Source organism: Polypterus senegalus, chromosome 3, assembly GCF_016835505.1.
Source record: "Polypterus senegalus isolate Bchr_013 chromosome 3, ASM1683550v1, whole genome shotgun sequence".
NCBI lineage: Eukaryota > Metazoa > Chordata > Cladistia > Polypteriformes > Polypteridae > Polypterus > Polypterus senegalus.
Genome location: NC_053156.1, coordinates 247622246 through 247639229, shown reverse-complemented (window position 1 = coordinate 247639229; position 16984 = coordinate 247622246). Strand labels below are relative to the sequence as shown.

Genomic DNA, 16984 nt, shown 5'->3' with positions numbered 1-16984 from the left:
CTGAAAATAGGGGGACCATGTATCAAAATGTCTGTCAATCCTCATACGAGCTCAGTACTAGTGTATTTTTTGTTAATGCTGGAAAGAATTAATAATACCACTGTCGTTTTGAAAGTTGCCAGAATAAGATAACCAGACACCATAAACCCTTTACAATAAATAAAGTAAGTTTTTGCAAAAGAATTATTTTAAATGGAATGTTTTATAGTTCGTACTATTCCAAAGCACTTTAGGACCACCGTAAAGTCAAGTTTATTATGGTATATCTGGTGACTTCATTTAATTATATATTACAATTGCCTATATGCATTTCATTTTTTACAACTTAAGCACAGACAAGTTAAACAATTCATTTAAGGTCACACAACAAGTCAGATGTAGAGACAGAAATGAGAAGCGTGTGGTCTGCATATCTCATTACTTTTCACTCAAGTCTGAATAGTCATACAGTGGAGCTGAACCTGAAACCACATTTAATGTTATGCTAAAGAAAATTGTCAAAATCTCATATTTACTGTATTTAGTTTTTCATTGAAGCAGCGGAATATATTTCCTAGCATGATTAACTAAAGATTTTGATTTTTTATATGCAATATTTTGAGCATCTTTAGAAAAGCAGTTTGTGGTCTGGCATCTGAAGAAATAGACTGATCAATACCGTTTTGATTTTTCAGGGATTTATAAATCACAAAAGGCCACTTTCAAGACTAGGTATACTGATAAACCCTGCCAACACAAATGGAGGTTTCTGTAAGAACAAATTGGACACATAGCTACTATTCTGTACATTTCTGTACATACTCTGCATAAAAAGTATTACTGTTTATTATTTTTTTCTTTAAAATATACAGTAGTTTGTTAATTCATTGCTTCATCTATGTAGACAATTATACAAGTTATATAAAATTTGCAAATTATATTCCAGGTATGCAGGAGAAAAATCATTGTACCTATATTGACATTCAGGAGCATATTGCATTGCATATTATGCATTTCTCATTCTTAGTTTCGACCCTTAGAGTGTTCGAGAGAGGGATGACGTATTGATAGAAAATGTAGTTTTTCATTTTACAAGTGGATTTTGTGCTTTTGAACAGTCAAAATGAATTGAGAGGGTCTCCTGTTCCACGCAAATGTTTCCGCCAGGCATGTGTACCTTTAACCGTCTATAATCATCTCATTCACTAAGTCACCTATTTATTGTTGTTTAGTGCAATTTATTAAGTCCAATTCTAAAGTCTACCTTTTCCTTGTGAGCATTGTACTAGTTTAAATATTTATTCAAGGCGAGCGCTTTTATGCTTAGTTAACTTGGGTTAAAAATGGTAAGATCTGTTCATCTCAAACTGCAAACAAAATGCACATGTGGTTCTGGATTAGTTATTCTCATCCTAGTGCTGGAGACAATCCACCTAAATTCATGTGCCTTCCACATACCATATAACCTATTTTAATTATCAGTCATCTTCATTTAAGAAAATACATCTCTGTAGTTACTGGGATAAAGCCATGCTAACGTGAAGAATACTTCAAATGAAAAGTGCATTTGTATCTGTTATTTGCTTAATGGTCTGATAAGGCCTTCTCAAGCCTCGCTGATTATGCTAAGTGTAGAAAGATGTTTTGGTTTGAGCTATCTAGCCACACAACATAACAGCAAAGTGTATATATCTCCCATATGACTGAGCAAGGCCATGTTTTGGCTTTCTTTGGTTTATCATTACCTCAGTATTGAAACAAAGAGAAATAAAAGAAATTGTTTTAGATACTGCATATCAAGTGTGATAAACAAACTTATGTGTTTATCATTTAGCCAAGTTAAATATTCAAATCAGCACGACGGTGTTCACAAACACTTTGTAATCAGTAAATGCTTGCCTTTATTTACTGCACAATTTAACCCACGAGGAAGTTGTACCGTGTTAGCCATTATGAATGTAGAGAAAAGCCAAGCAAAATGACACCTTTTATTGGCTAACTAAAAAAATTACAATATGCAAGCTTTCGAGGCAACTCAGGCCCTTTCTTGCTTGGCTTTTCTCTACCCACGAGGAAGAAATAAGTAAGAGTGAACACTAACACACAAATGACCCACATGAACAAAACATTGCCTATAATGGTTTGGATAGAACACATTGCCTTGACAGGGCAGACTGTCCATACCCATACTCTGAGAAATGTCATCAAGCACTCCTTTTCTCACCTCCCACCTCTCTCTCACTTTCTGCTGTGTTCATGTTTCTCGGGGCTCACTTGGCATTTCTGGCACAAAGTGGCTTTCATACTTATATGACCAAGAACAGGACTCTCTTCTAGGTTCAGGGCCATTCTATTTTTCCTCGTATAAGGACACTAGACTAGATATCCATGTAGAGGCTCCCTGCTGTCCCTGGACTCTCAGTCCTTTAGCAGCCCTCAAAAGGTTGAGTCTCTCAAGCAGCCTCCATGGCACCAACTCTGTTACAAGGACAACACATTCCATACATATTTAAGATCAGGTATGATTTAGTGGCTAGAACATATTGCCAACCTTCCCCTCACACAATTCTTTTATACATTAGGAAATATTACATTTCTCCAGACAGATTGTAGTCCTCCTTAGTACGGTGTATGACCTAATATGGGGAGTTTGACAAAATATATATAATTGTAATTATTGGATAGAAAATCCTTGAGATTACAGGACTGTGAAGAATAAAGTGAGTAATGTTAAGGCAGATTAATGAATAAATATATGCTTAAAAGCTGTGACACAAGACAGAATTATGTCTCAGAGCAACCAGGTCAATGTTATAGAATTTCAATTATTTAGTAAAAAAATGTCTGAAATGTTGATGTTGTTAAGGTTGCGCTGAATTGCCCACACAGAGAGAAGAACACAGAAGTTTCACGGTAGCATTTAGTAATCAGTATATTCTTCCTGCACATCACAAATGATTTTAACTTAGCCATAAGAACCCCATTTCAAACTCAACAAAAACTTTACTTGTAATGGTATACTTTCTGCTTTGGAAATGTTCCTTTCATGTTGTTCAACTCGAATTTAATTCCATTCTGTTCTTTAGATTTGTTTGTATATGATATGCATTTTTACCACCAGACCAAGGTACCTTCACCTGTAATCATAATCTGCCATTCTAACTTAAGACAATACACTCCAAGAAACGTTAAAAGAAGCCTCTAATGTTGCTAGTTGCTTTCTTACATCTCATTTTTCCACATGTGTACCCCAGGTTTATAACTTGTGGTATATTTACATCTATTTTGTCACCGATTTCCCTTATGAATCTGAAATTGCACTGCTGTACAAAATAACAGATACTATAAATAAACTAGAGTTTTATATTGCTGTTTTACAAAGGCTGAAAATGTTACAAATAATGGAGCTATATACGAAGAGTGGGAAATCATGAAAAATATTACTTATGTAGTTTTCCGTACTGCTTGAAATGAAAAATAGCTTCAGCATTACATGTTGTAAGTTAATGATGGCGTTTCAAACAGTGGGAATCTTGTAATGCAAAACAAAAGATAAGATCAAACGTTTCCAGTTAGTCTATCAGCAGATAAGGAGTTACCCAATCGCTTTATGACTCTACAATGGCAGGAGTGGTTTTATGGACTGATTTATGAGACAGGCACTGCATCTCTAAGAATAAATTGGAATAATGTGCCACCAAATGATCAAAGGTTTGAATGTGCACTTCTTTAATAGAATGTCTTTAGCGAGACACCAATTCAATCAGAGTTTGTTACTTGAGCATGGCGAATCAAACATTTTAACGTTTTCTCACAAACTATCTTATTATATAATAATAATTAACCACACATTGAAAAACATGTACATTTGTTTCATACACTAAACAAGAAAATGAATTTGCTCCAATTAAATGTATTGATTTATAAGAAAAAGAGAATACAGAAATTGTCATTTTTGCAAAAAAAAATATTACACGTTGTTGGTCAAGGTAAAAAAAATAACAAAGGTATGGAACAGAATAGAGGACATATTAACTCTAAAATACCTTGGTAATACAGTATATCTATGTAATGAGAAATTATTCTCATCGATGGCTGAATTTGAACGTTTGGATGTTTGTTTGTATACTTTTTAGAAGACTTGAACAATCTGATTTATACTGTATATACAGGATGGTCCAGATCTAATTATGCAGATCCAGATTGTCTGGATGACTTTGAATTATGCAGGGACGATTCCAGTTCGGCGCGAAGACGATTCTTCATGTAGTCAGTTTGCACACTTCTCGATGGTCCGGGATTTTTCAGGTGATTTTCTATGTAATAAACGTAATATCATTTTCAAAGTAAATTATCATGATTTCCGACGCCGCATACGAGTGGCAGCCTTTCCAGCAGCTCCCTATTTATCTATCTATCTATCTATCTATCTATCTATCTATCTATCTATCTATCTATCTATCTATCTAATAAGTTATCGCATAATGAAAATTGCATAATTAGATCTGGACCATCCTATACATCTTGTTCAGGGATAAATTTACATTACAGAGAAAAATACTTTTTTTTCTTCTGATAGATGTATATTTTTTTATATCTATGTGGTAAAATGCAAATTGAAAATAGATACATACCTTTTTTGGGTTCTTCTAACCTAGGAACCTTACTGGATGGTGAGCCAAAGTCTTCCTCAGACACAAATGGTAACCTCTTCATTCCAGCCCTACAAGAAAGACAAAGCACGTAGTGATTATTCTCTGGTATACAGTACACTGGATTTTGTGTAATTTGCAAAGTCAAGGACATTGATAAACAAAATTTGTATGGATTAAGAGCTAAAAGGGCTTTTTAGAGAGGCAGGGAGGATGAATACTATTTATATTTTGTAGTATTAAATATACAAATGCTTGTTAAATTAAACTAATACTACTAATAATAATAGTAATAAAACTCACCCTTCCTCCATTTCTTCAGAAACAAAAGTCTGAAAATAGAAAAGTGAATGTATGAAAATTGACATTTAAACAGAAATGAATCTTCAGATATTTAGTCATTTCTGGGACAGCACTCTTACATTAGACATATGCAGAAAGTGTTAACTGTAACAGACTATTGCTAACTAAGCTTCTTGGCTTTTACAATTTATACAACATGAAAAGAACATTAACCTGTAAGCCATAAACTTTCAAAAGCAAACTTTTATCAAGATTTTAAGAAGAAATCCCATTGTATTCTTAGCAGAGAAAATATATTTTTCCAGGCTACTATTGCATTATCTAGGATGAAAACTCAATTTAGGGCTATAATTTAGTGCTATTAGATTAACAGATAAGTATTTTAAACACTTATAACATTAATAAGAGATAATGTCCCATTGCCTGCCAAATCATCGAACAATCTATGAAAAATGTTATTATTAAAATTTAAATGATTATACAAAACTATTAAAAGATTTTGCATAGTTTAAACTTTAAATTATGTGCCAGTCTGCTGTGTGCAATTACATAAAATAATGTAATAATATTGTTCAACTGGATGTGGAGATGAGTAGAAATCTACTTATCAATAGGTGTATGTCTGTAGTACTCACATGCCGTGGGAAGTTTGTGAAGTGAAGATCAGGAATAAAAAGAACAGGCTGAGTCTCCAAGTCACTCATTGGCTTAAAAACTGTGATGTCAGTCCTTTTTGTTATAATGGGCATTTTTACATCTGAAACTGGAGAAAGAAAGACAAACAGCTTAGCATGAGGTTCTCTGAAATATTTGTATTTGTATAGACTTCAAAATAGAAATGCTCTCTGAACTACAGTTCATTTTGGACAACATAAAAAACAACCATTTGGAGACAATATTAGTTATCAGTAGATACTGCCGCACAATTTTCTTCCCTTCTAACATTTAATAATATAAGTAATAGTTTAAGAATAAGCAGCAGAATCAGTTTCACTTGATTGGTGTCACTGACGCATGGCAGAAACTTTGTCAGACATTCATGCATGACATTTGTTTAAAATGATGGTACTGAAGTATTATATTGCTCGTCTGGAACTTCTTAGCATTTCTCTTCATGTGCAGTAAATGATTTCTGTTTCTCCACAGTGTAAACAGCAATTAGAAGCAGTTCAAGTGCATCATAGGAAGCCTGCCGAGGATGGGAGGCATTTGCCCCACCTAAAGTCAGTACTACCGTGCTCTGCAAATATTTAGACAAATCAGATGTAGATGAACCTGCACCTTTGTCTGCTGGAATACACGACTGTTTACTCACATGTACTGATCGGAGAAGAGAGGTCAGGGCACTTTCCCTTTCTCTTAGACTGTTTCCTCTCCTCATCTCTTATCTTGCGCTCAGCTCCCTTGTCACAAAAAACTTTGATCTGGCAGTATGCTCTGTGGATGGGCTTATTGCTTCGGTTATTGTAGCTGTAGGTGTCAATTTGGAGGTTGAGAGGTAGTCCTTTCACTCCTTTTTGAGAGGAGAAATCAGTGCTCAAGCAATTCACAGAAACAAATATCTGCAATCACAAAGAAAAAGTGAAAGTCAGTATTTTATTTATATACAATTCTGATTATAAAAGGTGTTGTGGAATGAAATAGCATGAGAAAGATCAAGTGACAGTTAATGCAGATTCAAATGTGATTCTCTTGGACTGTAGTCAGCATCCAGTTATTACAATAATATCATTTGTGTCATTTAAATACATGGGCTTTAGTGGCCAAATAATGAGATACATATAACATTAATAATGAGTTCAAAAAGATAACATGCACAAGATATTACATTAAGTTGAATTCAATTTTTAGCTAACATTTACATACCAGTGCTGCATTAAGTAAAACGTTTATCTTTGAGACGCTTTCCCTAATGCAACAATTTCCAGCTGAACGCTTCCCTGTTTTTACTTGGTGGACATCAGTAAAGAAATTATTAACCTCCAGTATCTCCGGTATTTAGTTTCTGGCACATACATTGTTGTGAGACTCATGGAGATATACAGTAGATGTCACTTTTACATGATTAGAAAATGCTCACTGAGAAATAAAAGTTACATTTTATTTCTTATTTTGTAAATTGGACATTTTTATATTGATATATCCCATTTTCCAAATCTGTTTTAATCAACTATAAAGGTAAAGGTGCACCTCAACTTTACGTAAATGTTTTACAGGCCGGTTTAGCCAGCTTAGACTCTACAAATCAAAGCTTCGAGGAAGACATCCCTTTCAAATTAACAGATTAACAATCTGAGGAACAAACATTTTAGTATTTTGCCAAAAGCACACAAACTCAAACCTTGCAGCGTTTATGAATTTTAACTAGCCTAAAATTATACAATAGAAATTTTGATCATAATTATTTTCCCTACATTTTTGTTTTCTTTTTCATTTGAAACAAAAGCTGTGATAGAAGTAGCTCTGGAAATCAAAATGAACTTATGAACACTAGGGGTCACTATGAACAAGCAAAAGAATGCCTTCTAAAAATCTAGTGCATGAGAAGCCTGAGGGTAAAAAATTAATGAATTTTATGTAACAAAGTGGGTCAATGGCATTGCTACTTAAACTATTATAAAGCAGTGCCCCTTTAAGCAGTAGGAAGTTCCATGATTATTTATTGCAGATGGTAATTTTGTCCAAACACATTCATAGAATGCCTCAAAGTTAGGAAACCCAGGTTCGCTTCCCGGGTCCTCCCTGCGTGGAGTTTGCTTGTTCTCCCCGTGTCTGCGTGGGTTTCCTCCGGGTGCTCCGGTTTCCTCCCACAGTCCAAAGACATGCAGGTTAGTTAGGTGCATTGGCGATTCTAAATTGTCCCTAGTGTGTGCTTGGTGTGTGTGTGCGTGTGCCCTGCGGTGGGCTGGCACCCTACCTGGGGTTTGTTTCCTGCCTTGTGCCATGTGTTGGCTAGGATTGGCTCCAGCAGACCCACGTGACCCTATAGTTAGGATATGGCAGGTTGGATAATGGATGGATGGATATTCATAGTAAAATTGTTAAGCATTTGTAAATTTAAAAGTCAGGCAGGTTAAGTTACTTACTTAGGATTACATTGGAAGCTGGTTTTGAGATTGACCACCTAGGCCTCACTAGCAGAAATGATGCATTTTTAAGACTTGATCAAATAGAACAAACTGGAATTAGTCTCATCCATCCTATTATTTCCTTCCTTTGGATAGTTTTTGGAAGCGAAATTAAGCAGAGCGCACTTCCCATTAAAATTCCAACCAGTGCTGCTTTTGTCATTTTTTCTGGTATTGACAAAGTGCCATATGCAGACAGGTAGTGTAAGCTTTAATGGTGCTTGTTAAACTAATGCAACACAGGGGTCACAGAATTTACTGATCTAATTTTCTTCTGTTGTCAAGGAAGATCATCTAACACTGACACAAAAGACCCAAGCATGACTACATGCTGCTTCTGACCTTTGGTGGCCAGAAGTGTATTAGGACCTGGGGTGTCCTAATCATTAGAGGTTACAGGGCTTTAGTGGCATCCTAGCATAAGACTAACTTGCAAGGACTGGATGGAGCAGAAAGAAGAACTAAGGATATCTCTTTGTAAGCTGGGAGACTTCATATATTCATTTTTCACAGTTTGTGCACATGTAGTAGGTGACACTGGCACCCCTGGCACAGCCTGCTTAACTCAAAAAGAAAATCTGAGCCCACCTCTAGTTTTCAAAAAGACACGAGGATTTCCTTTTCAATTTGTACCCTAAGGCCTAAACCTTTAATTATAAACTGGTAGTACTTATCTGTTTTGGGGATGTAAGCAATTATAGAACTTAATCTTTTTATTTTTTTATTTGCAGTTGTTGTTCATTAGTAAATTTAAATGCTTTTATCTGCAAATGTACTACTCTGAACTGAAGTTCTTATATATAAACATCTACGTGTGAAAGTGTGTGTGTCTGTCTGGCCCGGAGGTGAGAGGTGGAGTCGGGGTAAGCGCTCCACCTCTGAGGAAACAGAAAACTGGCATAGCCACTAATAACACAAGCGGGGCCAGCACGTCAGCAAAACGAAACCACAGAAGAAAGACAAAGTCGCTTAGCCGCTAACATTGGCAAAACGGTATCCCTTTTACTTTTTCTCCTGCCGCTAATACACAAGCGAAGCGAGCACGTTGGCAAAATGACTCCTCCTAGGAGAGAGATGCCCAGAGTAATTCCTTTCAATTACCAGAAATCTCTACATTTAAATTTTTTCTGACGATTTCAATAGTTTCTAGGACCCAAGGGCTTTTACAGCATAGGCTTACACAGCTAGTTATACTGTCTATAACTAACTACCCGTTTAACGTCCTTCTAAATATAACTGTTAGCACATGTGTGACTGCCCTTGCACATATTTATATGTTATTATGAATTGCAAGCTGTTTCAGATAAAATAAGTGAAGGCAATTTATTTACAGTGAAATAAGCACTTTTACATATGGTGACATAACTTAGGAGCTCGGAATACTGAGACAAATCCCAACCCCTGGGCTATGTGGCTCTCTTGTAGGCAGGAAGCCTCAAAGTTAATGCAATGGCTTAACTCTGGGCAGTGTTCAGCTTCACTTTAGTTCCATTTATTCAAGGACGCACCCTTCAAAGTTTGTTGAGACGCAGACAGATTTGATTACAGTGGTTCATTTTGTTGCACTGTGTTATTGCACATCCCACAGTGAGCAAGTGCCACATGTCACTTTTGATAAAAAGAAACATTGTTTGTGTAGGACCCTGTGGGGACTGAGTCATGCAGGGCATGTAGGAACAAGAAAAAGAAAGCAAGAACAGGTGATTCCAGTAACATAGTTTATAGATCCCTAAAGTATGGCGATAGGAAGGTTTATGAGCTTAAGATATCGAGAGCTGGTTGGAAGGAATCCTTTAATCTTTCTCTTTTTAAAGATCCCGTAATGTTGTGAGACCCACTGAATGTTCTGACAATCTTAAGTTTACTCTGAAAATGTACTGGAAGTTGATTTTGAAAAATCACAATGTATGAAGTGCCAGAAAATAATGTGCTTGCCCATTCATCCATTTTAAAATCCACTTAATCGATGTCAGATTGTCAGCAGTACTGATGGAAAAACAACTCTGGGCAGACATTATTCAACTGTATTTGTATTAATTAGTTATCTATATATATAAAAGTCAATGTGTGTATATGTATGTTCCAGCATCACTTAAGAACGGCCCGAGTGATTTTCATGAAACTTGGTACACATGTTCCTCATCGGTCGACTAAAAATACTGTAGGGTGAAATCAGCCCTAACCCACCCCCTTCTGAGTAGGGTGGGGGGTAATCTTGCGGTCTTGTATGCATGTTATCATAAAGTTGACACTCGGAACGACCACCAGAGGGCGAACTGGAGGTGACTGCCAGCATTCCTTATGTTTGAGTTCCACTGCGCCCCTGTTGCTTTTGAAATTAAATAGAGCTGACTGGTTCTGAGCGTCAACTAGATGATAACATACATACATACATACAAGACCGCAACACAAACACATTAGTGAGTCTTCATTGTTTGTTAATTTATTTTTATTTTTAAAGTGTTTTTTATATTTATTTTTCTCAAGCAATTAAAAAAAAACACTTTATTTTCCTCCCGGGCAACGCTGGGTATTTCAGCTAGTATACTCTAAAATACAGTTCTCTGCTGCGTCTACGTTGCTGGGCATGAATTTTATCCTACGAACTGTCTGTACTGAGACTGCACATTGTTTGTCTGTGTGGGTTCTTTATCTAAGTTCTCCAGTTTTCCTCCCAAACAAACAACATGTTAGGTTTACTGGGCAGCTGAATTGGTCTGATCTGAGTAAGTGGCTGCCAGCTTCTCTTGTAATAGCATGGCACCCTGTCCATGTCTGTATTATGCGTGGCTGGCAGGTCCATCTTTAATAACATTTTTTAATTCGGGACATTTTGGCTGGTCTTATTTTTCTTGACCAGGAAAAGCTGCACTACATGGAAAATTACAGTAAAGCATCGTCGGCTAAAGTGAATTGGAACAAAAGTAGTGCATGCTTGTAGTCCTCCTCGACCTGCAGTGGACAACTGGAGGCTTCCTGTACCTGGGAGTCCATCTACCAGCTCGGCTTGCCAAGTGGAAGTGGATACTCCCTCAGTTATCCTATAGAGGACGGATGCTGGTCATTAATAACCTGGTGACCTCCAGCCTGTGGCATGTATTTGCAACCTCCACTTTTGCTTGTTCAGCAGATACAGAAGGCGATCATAGATTTTTTTGGACTAAAATAAGATCCAATAGCTTAAGTAAAGGGATTACTGTATGGTCTTGTTTTCTACTAAAGGATGGTTCATGCCTTGTAACCAGTGCTCCCTGGGACACTGCAATGAAACAACAGGTGTTGAGAAATGGTGAATGTATGGCACAAACACAACATGTATTGTATGATATGTATGATATGATAGCCCATCTGTCGAAGGGCATGTTCATGTCACAAGCTACTTAGGAGTGCAGGGCACCGAGCCGAATCCCTCTAGAGCAGTGATTCCCAACGTGGGGAAATTTGATTTTTTTATGAGGGAAATTCAAGAATTTAGGTGCGTTAAACAATTTATAAAATGAAAAAACAGAAATTCACTGTTAAAAGTGATAGAATAATAAACAAATAATTTATATTTTTTTACAGAGACATTTATATATTTATATAAACATAGAAGGGATGGTGAAATTTATGATTTCACAACCGGCTTGGGTTTTTCTACTTAGAAATCGTTTTTACCATTACAAAATTATGAATTGTAACAATGATTATAAAATTTTGCAATATAACAAAAATATGAAATGTTCAAAATATTACAGAAAAAGCTGTTATTAAAGTTATTTTATATTTATGAATATCACATCTCTTATTATATGTTTTCTTGGGATTAATAAAGTATCTATCTATCTATCTATCTATCTATCTATCTATCTATCAAGCTTTCTATCTATCTATCTATCTATCTATCTATCTATCTATCTATCTATCTATCTATCTATCTATCTATCTATCTATCTATCTATCTAGCTTTCTATCAAGCTTTCTATCTATCTATCTATCTATCTATCTATCTATCTATCAAAACTGCATTTGCTGTATTTTCCTATTACTTCATGTTATATTTTTTGTAACAATTTCTTAGTGATTTCCTTGTCAGTACTTCAACTATCCTTTCCCTCTTTTGTTTCCATGTTCTTTGGAAGCTTGTTTAGACCAAATGAATGACATTATGGGCTTCCTCCATGTGAGTAGGAGTTCACTTTTTGAATAGGTAATAATAAGAATATACCAGTGGGGGACATCATGATTTTAGAGAGGCCTAGGTGGGCCAAATAAAGGTTGGGAACGACTGCTCTAGAGCAAGCAATGGGCAATAGCATACCACTAGGGGCTGTAATACAATTGTTCTTTGTGTGACTAGGTCTTTAGAAGTGCAATCACCCATATCTTTAATAAAAAATATATATTAATATATAGAAACAGGAATTGCCATATCTTCAAAAAACAAACACAGAGCATTTCAAGCTGTTCTGGGTGGGCAGGTGATCGAGTCAGCTTTCCGTTTAGGCAGCAGGGGACAGTATAGGATATCTCCTGCTTGTTTGGCAGTGCTTCTGTTCATCACTCTCATCCTCTGTGTGTACAATAAAGGCTCTTGTATTTCTGTATTGTGGTCTCTTGCCTTTTATGGTACCTTTACACTGGGTTATTATTTTGAGGTCTATTGTACTGTAGTTGTAAAGCTATTATGGAAAAGCCCTATATGCACACAGGTCATTTCACAAACAAAATTAAAAATATACAATTGATGTGATCACTGCTTGATTAGTCTAAAGAAAAGCCCCTCTTTTCCACTTCAAATAACATTATTAGCTTGACTGGAATTTATGAAGTAGCAAAAATTAAGTTGTTCCATACTTTTTTACTTATTATCAGTTTAATGTTTGCTGTTGAAGATTACTGCAACCAAAAACTGTGTGATTTATCTCAGTATATAAACCAGCATAACACAAATGTCAGTTTCTCTTTCTGCAGGTGCTTTGGCTGTGCAGTTGTTCTCATAGGGGCTTAAATATCCATTCTTCTCTTTGCAATGAAACAAAACAGGGCTGCATACTGAATTAACTGTCCCATGAAAAGCACCCGTGTGGAGAACTGTTGATTATGGGATCATGTGATCCACAGCTCACAACCTAATTCGGCAAATACACACCCCCACTCAGTCTCAAATGTCAAAGCTTCTGTTTACTGAAATGCTAAGACAATATATTTCCACTCGACTGCAAGTTGATTATCATCCCACTTTGGGGAGAAGTTCAGGCAAAGGTGAGTGCACCTAAGTGAATTAAGCAGAACCATGGGAAGGGTTATCATCTTGAGGAATCAGACCGTCTGTACCAAGGCTCAGTGTGGAAACCCAATCCAAGCACCTGTAGCCCACTGATGTCTTTCTCAGTGCTGACATTTGCCGCAAAATATCAGGAAAGATCTCTTCTAATTTTGCAATCTGCACCTGTTGGGTGAGATTCTTTTGCGTGCTGTCAAATCTAGTTTTCTGTCGCCAGTTCCTTGTTCTTGCGTAATAAAAGGATATTTTCAGGCATACGGGTTTTCAACAAAAGAGAAATGCTAATCTGAGGATTCAGATCCCCGCTGTCATACTCACACAGACAAAGTCCTTCTGCTAATTCTGCGGTACGCAGAGGGCACCTTGAACTGTTTTGACTAACCCTGGCATTGGCAAAGTAGGACTTTTTGCCTAGGGTTTGTCTCAGTGACACTTTGGCAGAGTATCTGTTTTCATGCATAATCCTCTTTAAAAAATAATAATAATTATAAGTGGTTTCTGCACTGCGGCCAAAAACACCTAAAGTGACTTTAAACAATATGCCTTTCAAAGAAAATACTTCAAACTTCCTCATCTTCGCACTTCAAATGGCTTCACCAGACAGTTGCGCCCATTAAGAGGAACACGAGCCGTTAGGACAAACTTGCGGGTGTTATTTTTGCATGATTGCAATCATTGTGTGCTGTTGGCAGAGATGACAGCAGTTTCTCATTCAACTCCACAAAAAGTGCTTCTGTGAGTTACAGTTCCTCTCAAGGCTTTGTTGATACTCTACAGCTTTTAAGCTTCTCTGAGCGTCACTAATTCAAGTAAGTGCACTACTACAGTTGATTTGATGTCACTATGAAAACTCCTAGACTGATGCCCACAACACCGTTTAACAAGCCTTGTTTCAGATTCCATCCACCCATTCATACAAATGCTATAAAACCCACTCAGTCCAGTCCTGAGTCATGGAGCACAGAGGTAGCCAGGAACTATCCCTGGATGAGGTTCCTGTTTCTTGTAGGGCACACTTAGGCGCACACACTCACACATGGAGGATAACTAATAGATTTCAGTTAAGCACATCAGCATGTTGTTGGGAATTTCCAAAAAAAATAAATACTGAGAGAACATACAAAGTCCACTCTGACAGTTACCAGGCCATACTTCAACTCCAGGAGCTGTGAGGCATCAATGCTAACCACCGTGCTACCATGCCACTTGTTCCATTTTCATTAAACAAATTAAAGTTCTTTAGGAGGTAATAGAAAGAAGTGAAAGTGACATTCTCTCTAGTTCACTTGAAAGACTGTGGTTCTTGTTCATGGAGGCCATAAGAGGCTACTCAGTATATCATATATTCATTACTTTTTCTACTTTGTATCACTTAACATTCAAAGTAGAAAACGAAATAAATTACAGCAAAACACTATTTATATGTTTTTTGTATCCATTAAGGCAAAATTTTAATTCATATAATCAAGCAGGTTATTTAATATATTATTAATATTACATTTAACATGAGTTGTACCCGTTGTAAAACGGCCTTCTGCCATCTACCTGATGTTAAACACTCTAGGTACGAACTATGGCAGATTCCTAATTCAATGAAATGAATATTTATTAAGTTTAATTAAGGTCATTTGCATGGTTTAAATAAAATAACAGTATTTATTGAAATCACAGGCTATCAATATATTACTGTAATTCATCTTTTATCAGACCTTATTAATCTATTTCAGGGTAATGGAGAATATAACAGATGATACAGTTGGATTTTACATTCGCTGATCAGTGACCATTTTACTAGATGCACTAAAAGTATTCACTAGATTGTAAGTCTCTCAGTTACCTTGAGAAGAGCCTGAGGTTATTGATGCTGGAACTCAAAAAGTGATGAACATGTGGTGGAGGGGGGCTAGCCCCAATAAACTCCCATCATTGCTACAAATGAATAGCTTATACCATCCAACTTCAAATTTAACTTGATTGGATAGGAATGTGATGACTGGGGAAGCCATTCTTGAATCATTTCAAGCCTTTCCTAAGTGGGGGGCCATTCTGTTGCAGGGACTATGCACACAACCCCACACCCACTCGCCAGGGTTCAAAATTAACAGAACAAACACGTCCTTGGGGTCATGGAGGAAAACTGGAGTAACCAGAGAGAAATCCACACAGACGTTAAGTAGCCACCTGATAAATTTAAATTTCAGAACCAGCTAAACATTGTACATACTAACTGGGCTGTGCCTAGTTATTATTTTTATAGTTCCACATTATAAACATTAACAAAGCTGTCTTATAACTTAAGTAGGTAATTCATGAAATATATAAAATACCCTTTAATAATATTACCTATACGGTATAACAAAAACAGTTACAAGCAGAAGCAGTATTCCAATTTGCATTAGAATTACATTATAATTGACTGTGAGATCAGCATGGCCACCTATGCAAATAATTAGGTTTGCATGTCCATACACTGAAAGCCGCTACTAGAGAGCTGTGCATTACAGTCCCCTTGAATAGGGAATAACTAGACAGAGTCCGGTTATGTTAACCACTACACGAAAAAAGACCTGATGAAGGATTTGTTATTCACGCAAACAACTGAGTGAAACTGATAGGGACCAAATGGATAATCTTTGAGAGGCTGACATGGCATCATTTCTTAGATTTCCTGCGACAGTAGTAGTGATGATTATTGCAAGAAGGGTCTCACACCCATTGGAAATAATCGGAAAGGCTCAGAGGAATAACACCAGAGGATGAGCAAAGAAACAGTACATGAAGTCATGGCGGTTTTTAATAAACATCCACCGTCTACAAATATTTGGTGCCCACTGTACTCTGTGGTTCACCAGGTAATTCTTCCAGGTCTTTGTACATACAGTAACAGTTTTAATTGTCATGTCTGCCTTTGACTGCTGAACATTTCCAGTTGCATGTGGATTGGTGTCTGACTATATCAGCCGTATTGCTGAGGATTTTTATCTCTATTTGAGAATCATCCTTCTATCTTAGAGCCAATGAATATATGAATTATAAACAGAGTGAACGTGGATAAATCTGAAATCACAATGTTCTTGAATATAACAATAGCTGATAGGATTTGTAGTACAACGATGTTAAGGAGAGCTTTTAGCCTTTGTGTTGTGGCAGAATTAAATTATGTGGCAGGCCTACTGTATATTTTTCCTCTTCCCATCAGGACAATGCCTGACAGTACACATCTGTCATCTCCCAAGAAAGCCTATAGAAGAGCAGCAACAGTTGTGATCAGAGAGTGAATATGTCTGCCAAGTACCAAAATGAGGCTGTCCGATACCTAATGATAGAGGAATCATGAGCCTAAGTCATGCATATCGTATGTCAGGAAAAGCTGCAAAAATAGGAATCTTGGGAAGTCTTTAGTACCAACTTAAGAAGGATAATAAAGGCAGTGAAGAGTTTCGGTGTAAAACTGTAGCTGTATATTAAATAACTAAAAATTCAAGAAAATGACAATGGCACCTGACTCTCAAGGGGACAGTCTTCAGGAGGAAGCAATGGACTGGCTTGACAATTCACACACATTTGTAAACTGCTTTGTAATGGTAACACCTGTGAAAGGCACTATATTGAATAAACAATAACCGAGTGCACATTGAAGCTGGTCATGACAAACC

General features: G+C 36.6%; 1 protein-coding gene across 3 annotated transcripts in view; it reads right to left on the bottom strand.

The window, feature by feature from the left end:
- The window catches only part of grhl1 (grainyhead-like transcription factor 1), a 50946-nt gene that overhangs the window by 4829 nt on the left and 29133 nt on the right, over nucleotides 1-16984 (bottom strand). For all 3 annotated transcript variants that reach the window (XM_039748887.1, XM_039748888.1, XM_039748890.1), the window contains 4 exons: nucleotides 6250-6496; nucleotides 5570-5697; nucleotides 4935-4963; nucleotides 4614-4702 (listed from right to left, as the gene is read on the bottom strand). In XM_039748887.1, coding sequence (XP_039604821.1) covers nucleotides 4614-4702; nucleotides 4935-4963; nucleotides 5570-5697; nucleotides 6250-6496 — 493 coding nt within the window. The remainder of the gene's footprint in view (nucleotides 1-4613; nucleotides 4703-4934; nucleotides 4964-5569; nucleotides 5698-6249; nucleotides 6497-16984) is intronic.